At 38.9% G+C, this 18,770-nt stretch overlaps 1 protein-coding gene across 2 annotated transcripts in view; it reads right to left on the bottom strand.

The window, feature by feature from the left end:
- The window catches only part of CSGALNACT1 (chondroitin sulfate N-acetylgalactosaminyltransferase 1), a 537,378-nt gene that overhangs the window by 49,452 nt on the left and 469,156 nt on the right, over positions 1–18,770 (bottom strand). For both annotated transcript variants that reach the window (XM_073598151.1, XM_073598160.1), the window contains 2 exons: positions 8,481–8,659; positions 488–582 (listed from right to left, as the gene is read on the bottom strand). In XM_073598151.1, coding sequence (XP_073454252.1) covers positions 488–582; positions 8,481–8,659 — 274 coding nt within the window. The remainder of the gene's footprint in view (positions 1–487; positions 583–8,480; positions 8,660–18,770) is intronic.

Genomic DNA, 18,770 nt, shown 5'->3' with positions numbered 1-18,770 from the left:
AGATAATGTTATACTTTGACAGTGCTACTGTTTTAAGATTGAAAAGCATTCAGTCTTTCTTGTCCTGCAGTTGATTTATGAGAGCAATGGGTATTCATGCACTGTACATAGGGAGAGGTCTAAGAAAACCTTCTTTGTTTATGCATTTGCATCATTAGTGAAGCCCAAACAGGATAATATGCTGCTATGTCTACTGCAATAAAATAACCTTGATGTTCATAGCTAAAAATAATGTGGGCAATTTCACTGGTAGGATATCAGTCATCGCAAAGGGTGGATGGTGTTGCTTCTGGACCACAGTCCAAACTAAAGTCACTCTCTGCTACTTTCTGGAAAAGATGTTATGACTTTCATAAATACCAGTGCTCAGCACATAATTTACAAACGCCTTGTTGTTTGACTTGGCCAACACTGGCACATTAGACAAGTCAAGAGCAAGAATGTACAGACTACACTGATGACCTGAGGTTGCCTACAAATCACTTACCAGCTGCTGGTCAATGGGGGGAATTGCATCATGATGCCCATAAATTATAGCTGGGTTGTACTGACTGAAAAGGACTGGATAGAAAACTCTTTTTCCTACGGAGGAGAGAAAAAATGCATTTGATGTTAGCCGTTTTTCAGTTAAGCGATAAAAAAACCAGGTCTCAGCTAAATAAAGGGAAGCATTACTAAGAAATTAACTAGCCAGACCTAATTTGTGCAAGGGACAAAACTGGCAAAATCTCAAGAAGGAGCACACTGCTTCTTGTCTTCTGGTCTGTTACTTTTCCTTTGTCTTGTTAGCTTAAATCGATAAATCAATTTAATACACACTTGTTATTTAATTGTATATAAGTTACACAAAACTGTCTGATCACAATGATATGTGGCCCCAGGGAATACATACTTCCACAGTCTCTTTAGTTATAAATGATCTTATAACTTTTCTTTGTAGTTTAAAGGTTTAGCACACCTTTACTGATTTTGCCAAAAACATCCCCAAGCATTACAGTGTCCTCAGTTCATTAACATGCAGTGCTCCATTTAGCAAAAGAAAGCTTATTTTTTTATCTAATCATTTCATTGCCTCCCCTCTCCATCCTGCAGATGGCAGGACATCCCGAGCATTGGGTACAAGTCCCCAGAAACTCAAGAATGAGCACTTGACTTTCTTTCCTACCCACATACGTGCAGTCTGTGCTCTCTCACAGCTCAGCATTCTGGAGTGTAAAAGAGAGCAGACTGTGTATGCATGGGTAGGGAATGAAGCCAAGTGGAGAAGTCCAGCCAAAGCTTGTTTGGCTGTACTTCTCCTATGGATCACAGGAGTGCAATTTGTTTTGCACTCCTGTGACTCGTCTTCAGCAGAGCACAGATTGAAGTCTGCACTCTGCTGACGTCACGGATATCAGTCCAGGCACCGGATCATCCCAACAATGGGAGTCTGGATCCACCAGGTGACTGAACTGACACCCGTCTCAGCCTCTCAGTGAGCCGCGGAGAGCCTGAGCAGGCAGCTCCCTGCCCCTCCGCTCCAAAGAGCGTGGAGGGAGAAGAGCAGAGAGCTGTGACTGACAGTCTACAGCTCTCTGCTTGGGGAACTGTCAGAACCGAGAGATCAGCGATGTCTGATCACCCGGTTCTCAGTGTAGAGGCGCCTCCAGGGGGCAGATGCAGCATCGGACCGATGCTGCACCCACCAAGGTAAGTATGATGGAGGAAACAAAATTTAACCCATACTTCTCTTTTAACCATGACATCGTGCATCCAATGCTAGGCACCTCCTGCCATCTGCAGGATGGAGGGGGAAAGCAATAGAATGAGCAGCTGAAAAAGTAAGCATTATTTTACAAAATAGAGCACTGCATGTTAATTAACTGAGGATGCTTTAAAGCTTGGGGATGTTCTTGGAAAAAGTCAGTAAAGGTGAACTAAGCCTTTAAATAATAAATCCATAAGAAATTACTATTCTTAATGTGAGAAATACATTTTTTGCAGTATATGAGGTATAAAAAACTGTCTGGTCAGGAAGATATTTAATTAACAGCATTCAAATTGTAAAAGTGGGCCAGGGAGACACAGACTTCCATAGTATCTTTAGGTATAAATTGAAGTTGAAGTGAAAATGGCTGCAATAAAAAATTAAATGGGATTCTGTATCTTACTTGACGGGGTCTGTGTTTTACTCCTACCATGGGTTGCAAACCATTTTCCTGTCTACATTTTACTGTGCTCTTTTAATGTTGAATGTTTTAAAGTTTTAAATGCTGTTTGTGTCCCTGCTGGGCACATTTACCTCCTCGTTTTGGTGACCACTGTCACTGATGTGGAAATCCAAAATGTTATTGTTACCAGAGCAAAAGTGAGGGGAAAATCCTCCAACTGGAGTTCCTATGACAACACTATAAAATGTGAATTACATTGCCTTTGGAGATATTTCCTCTCATTTCCTGTCATATTTCCAGAACAGAAAGTGAAGCAATATTTTCCCAGTGGGCACAAGAAGCAAATAGCAGTGCTCTGACAAAGGAACACACCCTGGGTAAATTGGTGGAATCCTTACACGGGTGCTCAGGTTCCAAAGTGTCCTCCATCCACTAGATACAATACGAAATTAGTAGAGAGCTATGCTATGTATATATGCTATGCTATGTATATATGCTGTGAACAAGGCCACGTGCCGAAACGCATTAGCTTGATTTTTAATCACTGTTATGTCATAAATAAAGTCTTCTAAAGGATTTTGGAGTTGCAGCTCTCTCTACTAATTTCATATTTTCCCAGTGGGACACAGACAGTAGTATAACTTGATAGGGGTTTAACTCTTACCTATTCTAGCCAAAGCTAAACAAAATTTTACAAACACTTTAAAGAAACTCTGTCACTAAGTTTGACATCTAATTCAGTCTTTATTCAAAATTGTGATAATAAAAAATAGACTTGATCAGTCCCTATCCATTTTTATTTGCTCCTTTCAATAGTGAGGGGCATTTTCACGTAAATAACAATCTGACAATTCTGGGAAGTGTTAAGTCCTACCAACTGCACTCCCCCATCCATCATTCCACCATCTTCTCTATGTCAGGCCTCTTACTAATGTACTTATTTTTGAAGAGTGTTGAGAGCACTACAGGTATCTGTACTGTTCTGCTCTCTGCGAAGTGTTGGATGCTACCAACTTCGCAACCACTCCTACTGATGAGGTTTGATTTACTAAAAGCAAACAGGCTCTTCACTTTGCAAGGTAAGATGCACATTGCAAGGGGATTTGCCCCAAGCATAGTGAATGAGGTGAAGCTCTGATGACTTCCATCAGCCATCAAAAAATTCAGTTTTATTTTTACTTTCCTTGCATGTGCTTCTATATTCTTTGCAAAGTTAAACTGTAAATTGTAAACAATCACCTTATAAAACAACCCATTCAGTTTAAAATAGAATTGATTGATTGATTGATTTTTTTGTTTTCTATAAGCGCTGCACTGTGTCAGTGCTGGGCTCAGCCCTTCCTTCTCTGAGCTGGCCCTCAGCTGTCAGCTAATTGTCAGCTCCTTTCTCTCCACAGTGACTCAGCTGTTGTTGATCTGCTCGTCAGTCCTGGCTACTTAAAGCCATCCAGCTCACTTCATCTCTGCCTTCGCCTTTGGTCGCATCTCAGAGACTTTCTCCTGCGTTCCTGTTGAAGACTTGCTCGGCTGACGTCCCTTCTGGCTCCTGATCCTGCTTCCTGTACTACTACATTGATCTCTGGCTCTCTGACATTGGTATTGGCTGACTACCTGATCTGGTTCTGAACTCTGGCTATGTATTGACTACACTTACTCTGTTTACCTTTTTATTATTATTAAACAAGTGTGATTAACTGTGCGTCTGTCTCGGTCTAATTCATGGTTTCTGACACACTGTCTTTTTTATGTTTTCAGCTGAGGGATTTGAATTTTGACCCTTGGTGTTCAGCAGCTAGTTTCAAATAGTGTTATTTTATTGCACTGATTTGTTTTTCACTTATTATTAAAATAGAAATGAAAGGCAAAACATTTTTGTATAGATATGAAAATACATTATAAATACCCTTTATCCCTTTTTTTAGAAGTGATCACATTCATTCTTTTCTGAGCTACATAGAGGCTAGGGGGAGCTAGGAGCTAGGGTGAGGAGAAGCAGCAGCACACTGAGCTTCCCAGTGAATGGCTGTGCAGTGGGGGCATGTCAGGACAAGTCTGATCATTGGAGGAGAGCACACTGAGGTCCCAGCATAGCTAGAGTACTGACCACAATGTGTTCTTCTGCTTAGTGTGGTCAGTTTTTTTAATAGAAAAGCAGAAGGACTGGTAGGAACACCAGAGATTTCACATAAAGGAGCATACAAAGAGAACAGGAAACTTTCTCATACAAGTACATAGGGTAACAAACTCTTAAAATGTCACCACATTTACTAAGCTTTAGAGAAAATTCCCTTGCAAAATGAACAATCTATTTGCCTTTATTAAATCAACATCACTATGTCAGGCTCCTTACTAATAGACTTCTTTGCCAACAGTTATGTGTACCACAGTTATCTGCACTATTTTCAGACCTCTCCAGTACTGTCTGTGACACATCATCACAAAATGTTTAATACAGCTCTACAATTTATGGAGGAGTAAGTAGGATCCAGACGGAGATCAAGATCTGAGGTAGCCAACTCTCCAGGAACTCTTGAGTCTGGTGTGTGCAGAGGAAGATGCTAGCAAAGGCTGTGCGATCTCTCCAAAGTAACACTACAGCACAGACACACTAGGGAGAGAGGACTGAAGCACCAAGACTGGCAGTGAGAACTGCCCCTGGCTGTCAGCCTTGATCCCCCTAGAGAGAGAGGACATGAGTCAAGCAACAGTGATTTAAACATGCTTGGGATAAATGTACTTCTCTCCGCAGACAAAAATGTAGAACAAAAAAATAAATAAATAAACACACACACACATATATATATATATATATATATATATATATATATATATATATATATATATATATATATATATATATATATATATATACACACACACACACACACACACATACACAAGGGTTCTTCAAAAGGTTTCCGCAACTCCACTATATATATATATAACAGTGCAGAAATGTTTTGAAGTCCCCTCATATATATATATATATATATATATATATATATATATATATATATATATATATATATATTTATTTATTTATATTTATAGAAAAAGTCCAAGAAGTTGCTGCACTTAAAAATTTCCGTTGCTTTATTTGACATAGTCTTGAAGAAAAATTACAAAGCAAGCATAATTATTCCAGACAAAAAGTGGCAACAATTGCCAATATGATTTAGATATGAATGTATTACGTTTCGGGCTAGTATGCTTACGCCCTTCCTAAGATCCGTCAAAGCACATCTGAAGGTTCCCCTACAATCATTCATTTAAATACAACTTTGTAAAGAACATCACACGTGGAAACAATATGGTTAATTAATTAAATCCTTCTTGTATTTAGTACTTGTATATATATATATTATCTACCATAAACACAAAATATAGCAAATAGCGGCTAATAACTTTATCTCTCCATTCATTTTTTTCAAATATATCCAGGAACCTGTAAGAAATATACATATGTATATAATAATAAACATACACACATATGTAGTTTACAAGAAATAATTTGTCCGAACAGGTGGACATATATATCCACAAGCTCAAACAAATAAATAAAGGTCTAAATCCACATTTAAGCTATACAGGACAATAGTATTTAAAAAATGTATCCAATATACCTCCCTTTTCCTCAAAATCATCTCACGGTTTCCTCCTCTCCTATTTTTCTCTATTCCTTTGGGCCCAAAATGAATTTTATTTATTTGTTTGAGCTTGTGGATATATATGTCCACCTGTTTGGACAAATTATTTCTTGTAAACTACATATGTGTGTATGTTTATTATTATATACATATGTATATTTCTTACAGGTTCCTGGATATATTTGAAGAAAATGAATGGAGAGATAAAGTTATTAGCAGCTATTTGCTATATTTTGTGTTTATGGTAGATAATATATATATATACAAGTACTAAATACAACAAGGATTTAATTAACCATATTGTTTCCATGTGTGATGTTCTTTACAAAGTTGTATTTAAATGAATGATTGTAGGGAAACCTTCAGATGTGCTTTGACGGATCTTAGGAAGGGCGTAAGCATACTAGCCCGAAACGTAATACATTCATATCTGAATCATATTGGCAATTGTCGCCACTTTTTGTCTGGAATAATTATGCTTGCTTTGTAATTTTTCTTCAAGACTATGTGAAATAAAGCAACGGAAATTTTTAAGTGCAGCAACTTCTTGGACTTTCTCTTTATATATAAGGTCGGTGGGAAGACCTGATTGCTAGCACTGAATCTAAGGCTGGGTGCGGTTCTCCTTTGTGATTTAATATTTATATTCATATATACACACACAGTATCTCACAAAAGTGAGTACACCCCTCACATTTTTGTAAATATTTATTATATCTATTCATGTGACAACACTGAACAAAAGACACTTTGTTACAATATAAAGTAGTGAGTGTACAGCTTGTATAACAGTGTAAATTTGCTTTCCCCTCAAAATAACTGCTTTCCCCTCAAAATAATAATAGCCATTAATGTCTAAACCACCGGCAACAAAAGTGAGTACACCAATAAGTGAATATATCCAAATTGGGCCCAATTAGCCATTTTCCCTCCCCGGTGTCATATGACAAGGTCTCAGGTGTGAATGGGGAGCAGGTGTGTTACATTTGGTGTTATCACTCTTACTCTCTAAGCTCACTGGAAGTTCAACATGGCAGCTCACGCCAAAAAACTCTCTGAGGATCTGAAAAAAAGAATAGTTTCTCTACATAAAGATGGCCTAGGCTATAAGAAGATTGCCAAGACCCTGAAACTGAGCTGCAGCACTGTGGCCAAGACCATACAGCAGTTTAACAGGAAAAATTTTACTCAGAACAGGCCTTGCCGTGGTTGACCAAAGAAGTCGAGTGCACGTGCTCAGCGTCATATCCAGAGGTTGTCTTTGGGACATAGACGCATTAGTGCTGCCAACTTTGCTGCAGAGGTAGAACGGGTGGAGGGTCAGCCTGTCAGTACTCAGAGCATACGCCGCACACTGCATCAAATTGGTCTGCATGGCTGTCGTCCCAGAAGGCAGCCTCTTCTAAAGACTAAGGATATAGATTACTGGAACCATGTTCTGTGGTCTGATGAGACCAAGATAAACGTATTTGGATCAGATGGTGTCAAGCGTGTGTGGCGGCAACCAGGTGAGGAGTACAAAGACAAGTGTGTCTTGCCTACAGTCAAGCATGGTGGTGGGAATGTCATGGTCTGGGGCTGCATGAGTGTTGCCGACACTGGAGAGCTACAGTTCGTTGAGGGAACTATGAATGCCAACATGTACTGTGACATACTGAAGCAAAGCATGATCCCCTCTCTTTGGAGACTGGGCTGCAGGGCAGTATTCCCACATGATAACGACCTCAAACACACCTCCAAGACGACCACTGCCTTGCTAAAGAAGCTGAGAGTAAAGGTGATGGACTGGCCAAGCATGTCTCCAGACCTAAACCATATTGAGCGCCTGTGGGGCATCCTCAAACAGAAGGTGGAGGAGCGCAAGGTCTCTAACATCCACCAGCTCTGTGATGTTGTCATGGAGGAGTGGAAGAGGACTCCAGTGGCAACTTGTGAAGCTCTGGTGAACTCCATGCCCAAGAGGGTTAAGGCAGTGCTGGAAAATAATGGTGGCTACACAAAATATTGACACTTTGGGCCCAATTTGGAAATTTTTACTTAGGGGTGTACTCACTTTTGTTGCCAGCAGTTTAGACATTAATGGCTGTGTGTTGAGTTTTTTAGAGGGAACAGCAAATTTATACTGTTATACAAGCTGTACACTCACTACTTTACATTGTAGCAAAGTGTCATTTCTTCAGTGTTGTCACATGAAAAGATATAATAAAATATTTACGAAAACGTGAGGGGCGTACTCACTTTTGTGAGATACTATGTATATATTGAAAAAAACGGCAGGCTCCCTGGACCTCTGGGTCTTTTCTGCCCTCAACCGTCTATTTTTCTACTGTGAGTAATGGATGTAATTATTTTTATGTCGGGGTACCTTGAGGTTTGAAAAAATCTTCAAGATAAAAAAAAAGGTTGGGGCAAGCTGCTTTAACATCCTTAGTCTGAATTCAAAGATTTTTCTCCTTTCTACATATTTTTCACAGGCCTAAGTGCTACTTATAGCTCTACTAATTATCCTGATAGCAAGGATAAAAAAATAATAACATTCACTTGCATCCACTTTTCTTTTGAGCGTAAAACCTTATGTATTACAATTGCCCTTAAAGCTGTTATTGCAAAAATTAAAAACATCATGCTGAGAATAGTCATATGGTCATACGAGATACTCCTATCACTGCCGGACAGATCATACCTGGCTGTGTGTTTATTCTGCATGTGTTCAGGAACTCTGCATTGAAGTAGATATCCACATCACAAAAAAACAGAAGGACGTTGTTTCCTTTCCAGGCGCGAGCGCCTATATCTAATCCTTTGCCACGGGAGAATTCCTCGTTCAGCTGAATAAACGTGTAGTTCTTGAAGTTTGCTGCCCTGAAAATAAATAGAAAATCATATACTACTGAAGAATGAAAAAAATGTCATCACGTAACCTGCTATAAAATTCAGACTGAAATGTTAGATGTTATATGTCAGTGCTTATAACCTACAAACAAAGAGTTATATGTATGTTTCTGTATTAGCTATAACAATGTAGTTTATAATTAGCAATGTCTTTATACTAAAGAAAGCAATATTTTTTAGTAAAGAAAAACTGAAAAATTATTATACATTTAGAAAGGAATATGGGCTGATAAAACTGACTGAAATTGATATGAACATCCAATGGTGGCTATTCAAATGTTTACATATTTTTGAAAAGCAGTAAATGAGCTTTAAAACAATCCCTCAATGTATACCCAAAGTTCACATTCATACAGTTTAGCTTTTTCTGCTCCCCCTCCTAGCAGTTACTGAGCAGTTCCAGGCTTTTAATCTCTAAGGCTGGACATACATTATACAATTGTCTTGTACAAATTTCCTTTAGATTTACTAAAATCATGTAATATGAGGTCAAACCTAATCACTTTCAATTTGTATGCAATCAGGCAGGCCCTTGCACTACATAGTTGAAGGTAAATCTAAAGAAAATTGAACAAGAAAATTGTTTAATGTATGGCCAGTTTAATACAGGCATGTTAAACCTAAGTCTAAAGTTGGGCTGTAAAAGGCAGTACCACCTTTATCTGTGGGACGCACTACAGTCATTTGTAAGCTGGTCATTTTTAAGCTTAGTGTCTAAGTGACTCCCTGACCACCACCTTAAGCATAAATTCTTCTTAGGTTTGGAACTTAAAGTAGAACTTCATGTTTATTGTCACTTTAAACAGTTAATTTGGGCCTAGCTGACCCAAATATAATGATGTAAAAAGTCGGGCTTACTGCTTCGACCCCATTCAGGAGAATATTATTTTGGAAACATTGACACTGGACTTTGTAGGCACTGAGGTACACATGGTTAAAAGTTAAACATCTTTATTACAAAAAAGTTATTTAAAAGAATATTGGACAGACATTGCTAAAAAAAATCACAATGATGATATACATCACACCACCAGTTACATCAAAAATAAAACTTTTATCCTGAATGGTTGTATGACAATTAGCAATTTTCCATTAGGCTTGGTGCAGGTTGGTTAAGGTGATGTGGCTCGGCTCTACATGTTACGCTAATAAGCGAATTCTTCAGGAGCTTAGGCATATAATAGTGTGTTCTTCATAGTTGGATTTGATTGGTAAGAACATAGGCGGATGTCCAGGACACAGCGGAGACTGCAGAGGTATGTCAAACATTTGAATAATCCATAAAGGTAGAAAGAGTATTTAAGCCACAACCCATCATCCGTTAGAAAATCACAGTGTGGCAGAGAGCTAAGCAGATATAATCACAGAGTATGACTACTGTATAGTGGCTAGAGCCTTGATGGGTCTAAGGTTAGGTAACCCTTAAGGGCTGCAGTAGTTGGATGGCTACATAAGATCACCATGTGGAAAAAGCCTCCGCATCAGACATCCGCTGCTCCCAGGATCACCCCACGTGGCAATGGTTAAGTGTCAATATTTCCAAATCAGAAATCCAATTAAATTAGGACACAGCATATTTCTATTAACATGAAGTACGATTAAATCAAGGTTGGGTAGCAGGAGAACTGCCTTAGATGTGGTCTAGAAGTCAGTAAAAAATGTCTTTGAGCTCAGGCTTTTTTGCAGAACTACAAACCTCATCTGTCTTACCTGGTTATACCCGAGGAGACACTCTGGGATTTTGGACTGGATGAGGCATACAGGGCTAGGAAAGGGATGACCGGCCCTCAAGATGGCATCTAGAAAATAGTATTCCTATATTGAAAAAACATATACAATGCTGTAAAAACAACCTACGTGTTTTGGACGTTAGTTCTTAGTCATGGCCATGACTGAGGACTAACGTCTGAAAAAAATAATAGGCTGTTTTTACAGCATTGTACAGTATATGTTTTTTCAATAAACGAATACTATTTTTTTGGATGACAATCTGAGTGCTGACCATCCCTTTTCTTATTCTGGTACACTGGAGGTGTCAGCAGGTCAGAGCACCGGGCATTGCTGTTATGTGGGAAGGTTGTAGCCCCTATACACCTGTTTTTCCTAGGCATACAGAATTAATTTACATCTGATGGGCTGTAGCAGTTCTCAGAACAATACATCTTTTCACTGATTAGACAGCTAAAAAATGCCCCTCAATGCATAGAGGGGAATCTGTGACTAGCGACATTAATTCTGATAATTTCTCCAGGAGACTTTATATTTTGCCTCAAAAGCCTCCCAAAAAGGCTCCCTTCCCACCCGAGGCTCCACAGCAGGCATGTGGGCTGCTATGGCTATAGTTTACACCACTAGATGCATGCAATGTACAGTACAGCACAGGTATTATTCAGTGCCAGGAACACGCATAAACCCTATAGCCCCCCTTTCCCTCCCAACAAAACCTTATTCCTTAAGCCAAACACTTAAGTGCCACCTCAGCATTTAACCCTTTGCCATTCAAGACTTAGTAACAAGTTTGCTTTAGATCAGAGAGGATAAAAAACACATATTCTTACTGGTGTACTTTAACTTCTAAACTCACCTCAGTGAGCCCTAAGCACATAACCTACCCCTAACACCCTAAACCCTAAAAGTCCTCTACCCCCAAAACCTATCCTTACCCTTACATATACCCAGTCAAGTGTCTGGCCTGAAGTGATACACAGAGAGGAAATACATCCTCCTGCATAAGTTGTACCTGATGTTCTGCATCCCTCTCTCCTCTACATTTGTTCAAAGTACAGTGTTTATAAAGCTTTTCTGAGCACAGAGCTAAAGTCACACTCTGCTGAGCTCAGTGAGGAGAGCTCTGACAGCTGATTGGAGAGAAAGGACACACTTCCCCTTTACACAGCACACAGGAACAGAGCTGAGGCTGTCAATCAGCTGGAGATCCCTCCCCTGTCACCTTTTTTCTCTTGGTGTCAGGAAAACTTGCCAGAAGTGATTCAAGCTGATAGCAGAAGAAAAAAGCATCAGACAGAAATGACACTCAGTGCTCTTAATTGAGACAAGTACATACTATAGAGGGATATGCTTTGTTAATATCGCATGTCTGAGGTTTACAACCATTTTAACTTCACACTTAAAATAATATGTCTGTAAAACACAAACACGATGTGGTACTTAGTACCATTCTAATGTTCCTTTGACACAAAATGATATTGTCTTTTTAAATTATTTAATAAAGTGACTGATAAATGTCAAAATCTGCTTTGTGTAGTTATTTTCTTAGTTCCCGTAAGAAAACATGGAAACCTTTATGAAACCTCAGAAGGTGAGCAGAAGAAAAGACCATAGTTCTTTTGATGTTTGCGGCTTTGCTATGTTCACAGAAGCCCTTTGTGTTTCAATTTTCCAGTAAGGACATTTAAATATTGTTCAGAACATTGTAAATTGCATGTCATTTAGATGATTACAGCATGTGCGTAAGAAAAAAAAAACTTAAGTTTATATAAAACCAAATTTTTTCGTTAGTTTTGGATAGCGTAGGAAAGGGTTAAAGTCCCCATTGGGGTATTTTCTGTCTCTTGCTCAAGAGATTTTCCTTCACTACCTATCCTGGAGATGCAACAGGAAAGGAGTAAAGTTTATCATTTATTTCCATTAGACCATATTTTAGGAAACAAAGTGGCTTTTAGTAATTAACCAGGAAAAGACTATATATGCTTGAATAGTCTTTTCAATATAACAAATAATTTTTTTTTATTAGCTTTTTTATGATTGGACATGACAGGAACCTAAAATGTTTCTGATCCTATTTCATTTTTTTTGTGTGTGCATTAAAAACCAAGAGTTTTATTATTTCCCTTTTTTCCCGTTGCTGCGAAATTGAAATATAAATCATTTCATTTCATAATTAAAACGCATTTATCAAAGCGACACAAAACCGTCACTAGTAGAATCAATTTCAAGACTCCATAGACACAGAATTTCAGTGTTACATATGGATCTGATGTGACATAGTGACACTGAAATACAAAGCAGTTAATTGATTGAGGAAATAAAACATAGCAGTGAACAAAAAAAAAAAATATGCAGAAACTTGTTTTTCAGGTGTGTTTTCCAACTTAAATACCGTTTCACTGCACAATATAAGCAAAAGTAAAAATGTTACTGTATCCCTTTTAATAACACATGTAAGAATTATGTTCTGAGAAAATGTATTTTCTCTGGGTGGCATATTCATTGTTCTATTGCTGTTTGATATTAAAAATGGGACCTAAGGGTCTCCGGGCCAATTGTTTTATTCATTGACATTTTTTATGTCACTTGCCATAAAAAAATGGAGTCCCATTGACTGTCTTTTTTATGCCTTATAGAATAAAATGAAATGACACACAGGTACTCTTAGGAACTGATCAGACTGCAGCTTTCAGTAGGTAAGTATAGCCAGAATAACAAGAGGAGATTTCTGATTGCTTTGTATGAGTCACCACGCTATGCATTGCCTTATCAATTGAAAGCTTGAAAAGAATATCTTGAATCCGTTTCCAAATATGTCACTGAAACCTATAAAGCACAATGGGAAAGTGGTAATAGATAGAGATGCATTACTGGACAATTTATCTCCTTGTAAACCACAGCCTGCAGCAAACCGATTGTTACGGTGTGTGCCAGGACGAAATTAATGGCATTAGCCTCCCACCAACAGCTGGAGGAAAATGTGCCACTACTTGTATTTTATAAACTTCAAAGTCAGGGACCAAAACATCAAAGAATGAGAGCCAAGCAAGCATTAAAAACAGATTATTCTACTCAGAAATAAGAAGCAGTGGGTAGCGTATTATATATTACAAAAACATGCAAATATGTTTACTAAGTGAACCTGTGAAGGTAGAAATGATAGGAATTCAGAATTTTACAACTTCGCTGGCTGTATGCTTGTCTATGGTAGGCACCCCATTAGGTAATGAATAGGAAAGACCAAACTTGACCAAGTTTGGTTAGACACAGTACCAAATGGAATTGCGCAACATTCAACATCCACAATCTCTGTGATGCCAATGGAGTTCAATAATGCTCCCCATATGAAAAGAATGATCAATTTGGCCGCCCTCCAGTGACATCAGCATGGACATCAGCCTTCACAAAGCTTTATTATTCCAGGACTAGATCACAAAAAAGTCCACCCACACCAAGCCTTACTCTGACATGTTTCCATTATAAAGGGATTAACCATAGAGATGAGGGAAAGAAGGGGAAAGAAAGCATTCACAAATGAAATATGGTGGTCTTAAAGGCACATGCATATAACAACATATAATAAGATATTTCATATATATATATATATATATATATATATATATATATATATATATATATATATATATATAAAAGCAATATTGAAGATGCATGTTCCCACAAATGCGTATATATACACATACATATATTACAAAAATGAGCCTAATAAAAACAAAATAAAGATACACATCCACTGCAAAGGACTCTGTTGAACCGAAACACAGAGATATAAATTACTATATGAAAACCTTTTTTGCCCTCTAAAGATGATTTTATACATTTCTATAATAAACATATTTTTTTAACAGGAGTACAATCTTTAATCGTTAGTGGCGGCTCCTGCATGCACGCGGGGGAGTGACGTCATCGTGGCTCCGGCCAATCACAGCGTCGAAGCCGCGATACCCGGAAGGAAGATGGACGCTTCGTGGAAGAGGGGACAGCGGTGACATCACAGGCTCCTGTGTCAGGTAAGTGACACATAATGGGAACACATGCAGGGAAACAAAGAGGAAGTAAAACCCATCAGGGTTTACTTCCTCTTTAAGTGATGGTAGTGTGGCGGGGAAGCATTGTTGGGCTGTGGGCTGTAGTAGGGCTAATTAAACAACTTTTTCATGAGGTGGGTCTCTTTTTTTACTTTCCATTTTTTTGGGGGGAAAGGAATAATAAGGTGTTCTAAGGCAGGGCTCAAAATTTCAAGTCCTAAGCTACTAGCCAGTCCTCAAGGGTTACTCACCACCAGTTGCCCCTACCAACCCCTACCATGCCCCGCCCATAATCCTGCCCCTAAACACGCCCTCATAAATTATCTCATGAAATTACACTTACATTTTTTATGCAGAATTAAGTTATAAAAATAAATATTAATAATAACTTTATTAGTACAGCCTCACCTGTGCCCAACAATGCAGCCTACCGGTATTTATCAATGCCGTTTCACCTGTGCCCAACAATGCAGACTGCCTGTGTCCATCAATGCAGCCTGGCCGTGTCCATCAATGCAGCCTGCCTGTGTCCATCATGCAATTGAAATGTAAGTTGTTACAGCAATGTCCCCACTCTGATAATCCAGCCGCCTGCTCTCCTCTCTTTTCTCCTCCACGATCACTGGGAGAAGGGCTCCCATTGCAGTGCAGTGCTCGCCCCCCTGCTCCCAGGCAACCCATGCTCGCCAGCCCTCATTTTCCACTCGCAAAATGTGAGTAGGCGAGTGGAAAATTTGAGGGCTGTACTAAGGTATCCCTGTATACAAGTCAAATAACCAGCGCTCAATAGACTGGATATGCTGGGGATAGATAAGCCATATAAGGGAAAAACCAAGCCATGAAAAAACAGTTCAGTTTATTATCCACATAGTAAAATTATAGGTAAAGGCCAACAATGCAACACTGATGTCCTGGGTATTGATGGGCTAATAGAATCCAATCCGGCATGACCGGATGGTGTCACTGTGAGATGACAGTAGGAAATGTGGAGTCGAGATGGCCCCCTCAAGAACCAACGTGGGATGCAGGTTGGTCTGTTGCCATAAGGTATCCCTGTATTCCTTCCCCTGGGGAGAAATGATATCTAGGGATCTAATGGGACAAGGTGCTCTACAAAGGGGGGGGGGGGGCTTTGCTGCCTCCCTTGCAGGATACTCCTCAATGTTGAAAGGCAAGTGGCTTTGTGTGGTACAAGAGTTGGGAAATGCATGCCTGTTGCCCTCTCTTTCTTGACTAAGCAAACTACTTGCCTGGATAAGGTCCTGGTGGAAAGTTTAAAGGGAGCCCTCCATGTTTTCAGATTTTTTTTTTTTTTTAAATGCACTGTTCCTTAAAAAAGAAAAAAGGTGTGGGGTTCCCCTGAAATACAACTGGTTGTTTGCTTAAGGTCTAAGGCGAACCTAGCCTTTAGGCAATTCATTTTTTGTGTATCTGTTCTAAAGTTTCATACCTAGAGATTCTGACAGTAAAAGCATGTAAAAATGCTGGCTGACAACATTACATAACGCCACTTCCTTGCAATTAGCAGCAGTGTTGTCGGCCTGCATAAATGCTCCTTCAGTTGATTGTTGGGGTGTCAATCAAGTCTGACAGATAGGCATCCCAAATGATAACTGAAGAAACATATACAACCGATTGACAACACTGCTACTAATTGCTAGTCAGTGGCTTTGCATTGTCAACCTGCAACAGGAAGTGTGCCACCACAGGAAATGGATTGCTATGGCGGCACACGGAGAAGAGTAGCCTAGATCGTCAGTGGGGGACCCCAGAATAGGAGGATCGCTACTTTGTGCCATTGGACAGAGCAGGTAAGTATAACATGTTTATTATTTCATGTAAAATACAAAAAAAAAGGGTTTACAACATTTTAAGAAAACTGTATACAGTGAGGTATGATGTGAAACATACTAAAAAATAGATTTAGGGTTTATACGCACTTTAATAAAGAACATTTCATTAAATTTTTTCCAAGCAAATTCACAGAAGAAGCTTAAGCTCAAAGTTTCCATTTTGGCAAAATTTCCTGAAGGCAAAATCAGTAATTTTTCCAGTGGAATGAACTTTGATCATGGCTGGTTTCCATGTTTCCAGAAAAAAAAAAGGATTACTAGGAAATAAAATATAATAACATGCTTTAATTTTTTAATGGCTACTGTGAAATATAATACAAGTAGATCTTTGTACATTCTCATACTAAATGTTGTGTTCTTCACAGGTTATTAGAGGTAAGTTTTGAGATAGCAATCTTTATGTACAGATGAAAATGATGCAATAGTACAATCAATAAGCCACTAGGTGGCACCATACTTCACTGGAGTAGCGTGTCTCTGCCTTGCTTGTCAGCTTACTTCATGCAATAAGGATCACATTCATTATTGGGCTAATATTTATATAGCTGCAAATGTGTTTGTTGACTAAGTACAGCAGTAGTTTCTTTGTGGCAAAACAAATAATTGCAGTAAATGCATCTAATACTAAAACTAATAATAATAAAAAAAAAAAGATTTATAATTTATTAAGATTTGGATGCAGAAGCAGATTACTTTTACATGAGTGCGGGATATTGTAGAGACAGAGTTTTAGTGTTGAACAGTCAGTTATTCTAACCGCATTCTTTTATATTTTATTTTATACTGTAACCATTTCTCTCATCATTTTATCTCCTGCCTAGATATTTTATTACCACTTCAACTGGCTCCAATATCTTCTCTCTATCACCCCAAAAATTGTCAGTTCACACCTAGTGATATTTTAAGAAGTAATAACTTGTGTCTTGTTGTGTCTCAGCAGTGCAGTGCAGCAGACAAGCTTGCAGACAGACTGTTAACAGGTTACCATTTTTAATTAATCACACAAATGTCCTGGCCCAACTTCTCCTACTATCTTTTAAAGCTCTTATGCCGCGTACACACGAGCGGACTTTACGGCAGACTTTGCCCGGCGTACGGGATTTCGTCGGACAATTCGATCGTGTGTGGGCTCCAGTGGACTTTGTTTTCTCAAAAGTTGGACGGACTTAGATTTGAAACATGTTTTAAATCTATCCGTCGAACTCGAGTCCGGTCGAAAAGTCCGCTCGTCTGTATGCTAGTTCGACGGACATAAAGCCACGCTAGGGCAGCTATTGGCTACTGGCTATGAACGTCCTTGTTTTAGTCCGGTCGTACGTCATCACGTACGAATTCGACGGACTTTGGAGGATTGTGTGTAGGCAAGTCCGTTCATTCGGAAAGTCCGTCATAAAGTCCGTCGAAAAGTCAGCCGGGCAAAGTCTGCCGTAAAGTCCGCTCATGTGTACGCGGCATTAGGCTGCATTCACATCTAAACATTCTGTCATGCTGCAATGCCATATATTGTTAATGGCACCCCAAACGCGGCAAGCAGATGTGCTTTTTTTGGCGCGCCAGCGCAAAGCTCAATGACCAAAAAGAGCTTCTTTGGTGCATTTTTCACGCATAGGGCAGCCAAACAAATGATCAATCAGATAAAAGTGAAGCGTTCCACTTTTATCTGATTGTTTTTTTAAGTTTATAGTGATTGATTGAACCTATAGGTGGTAGCAGATCTACTCATCTTTCTATGGTGTGATATATTTTCTGTCTTTTGTGATATTTAATAGCGCAAATGAATGCACTGCCCTATGCGTGTAGCGTGAAAACTTGCAGAACGGCAAAAAGTGCATGTTTATGCAATGATCAGATGTGAATACAGCCTTAAAGTAGAAATGCCATAAAACTGTTTTAAAATGACAATACACAGAACTGAACAAACCCACAATGTGCTCATGTTTGATTTTTATGGTAAAAAGTGTGAAAATTTTGTAAAATAACATAAGAAATAGGGCATGCAATATTTGCACTGATATAACAAAGTGACTGCTGTTTTTTAATGATCTTTTTTTTACAGATGGAGAAAACTTGACCAATTTAGTACTGAAACGAAGGGCAACATCGAGAGTGTGCAAACTGCAGTACATAGTACACTGCAGTATTATACAATCACACAGTAATCAGTTATACACATGAACACTTTGGGGTTGATTTACTAAAGGGAAAAAGACTGTGCACCCTCTTCAAGAGCAATTGCTCTAGAGCTTGGTAAATGAGCAGAAGCTCTGCTGACTTCTATCATCCAATCATGTGCAAGGAAAAATGCAGTTTTTTTCATTTTCCTTGCACGGGATTGGGTACTCTTTGCAAAGTGAAGCCTTACCTCATTTACTAAGCTCTGGAGCAATTGCACTTGCAGAGGGCAACTGCCCTCTGCAAAGTGCACAGTTTTTTTGCCTTTAGTAAATCAACCCC

Source organism: Aquarana catesbeiana, linkage group LG01 (genome assembly GCF_042186555.1).
Source record: "Aquarana catesbeiana isolate 2022-GZ linkage group LG01, ASM4218655v1, whole genome shotgun sequence".
NCBI classification, from domain to species: domain Eukaryota; kingdom Metazoa; phylum Chordata; class Amphibia; order Anura; family Ranidae; genus Aquarana; species Aquarana catesbeiana.
Note: the sequence above shows the minus strand (reverse complement) of the source record. Positions and strands in the feature narration are given on the sequence as shown.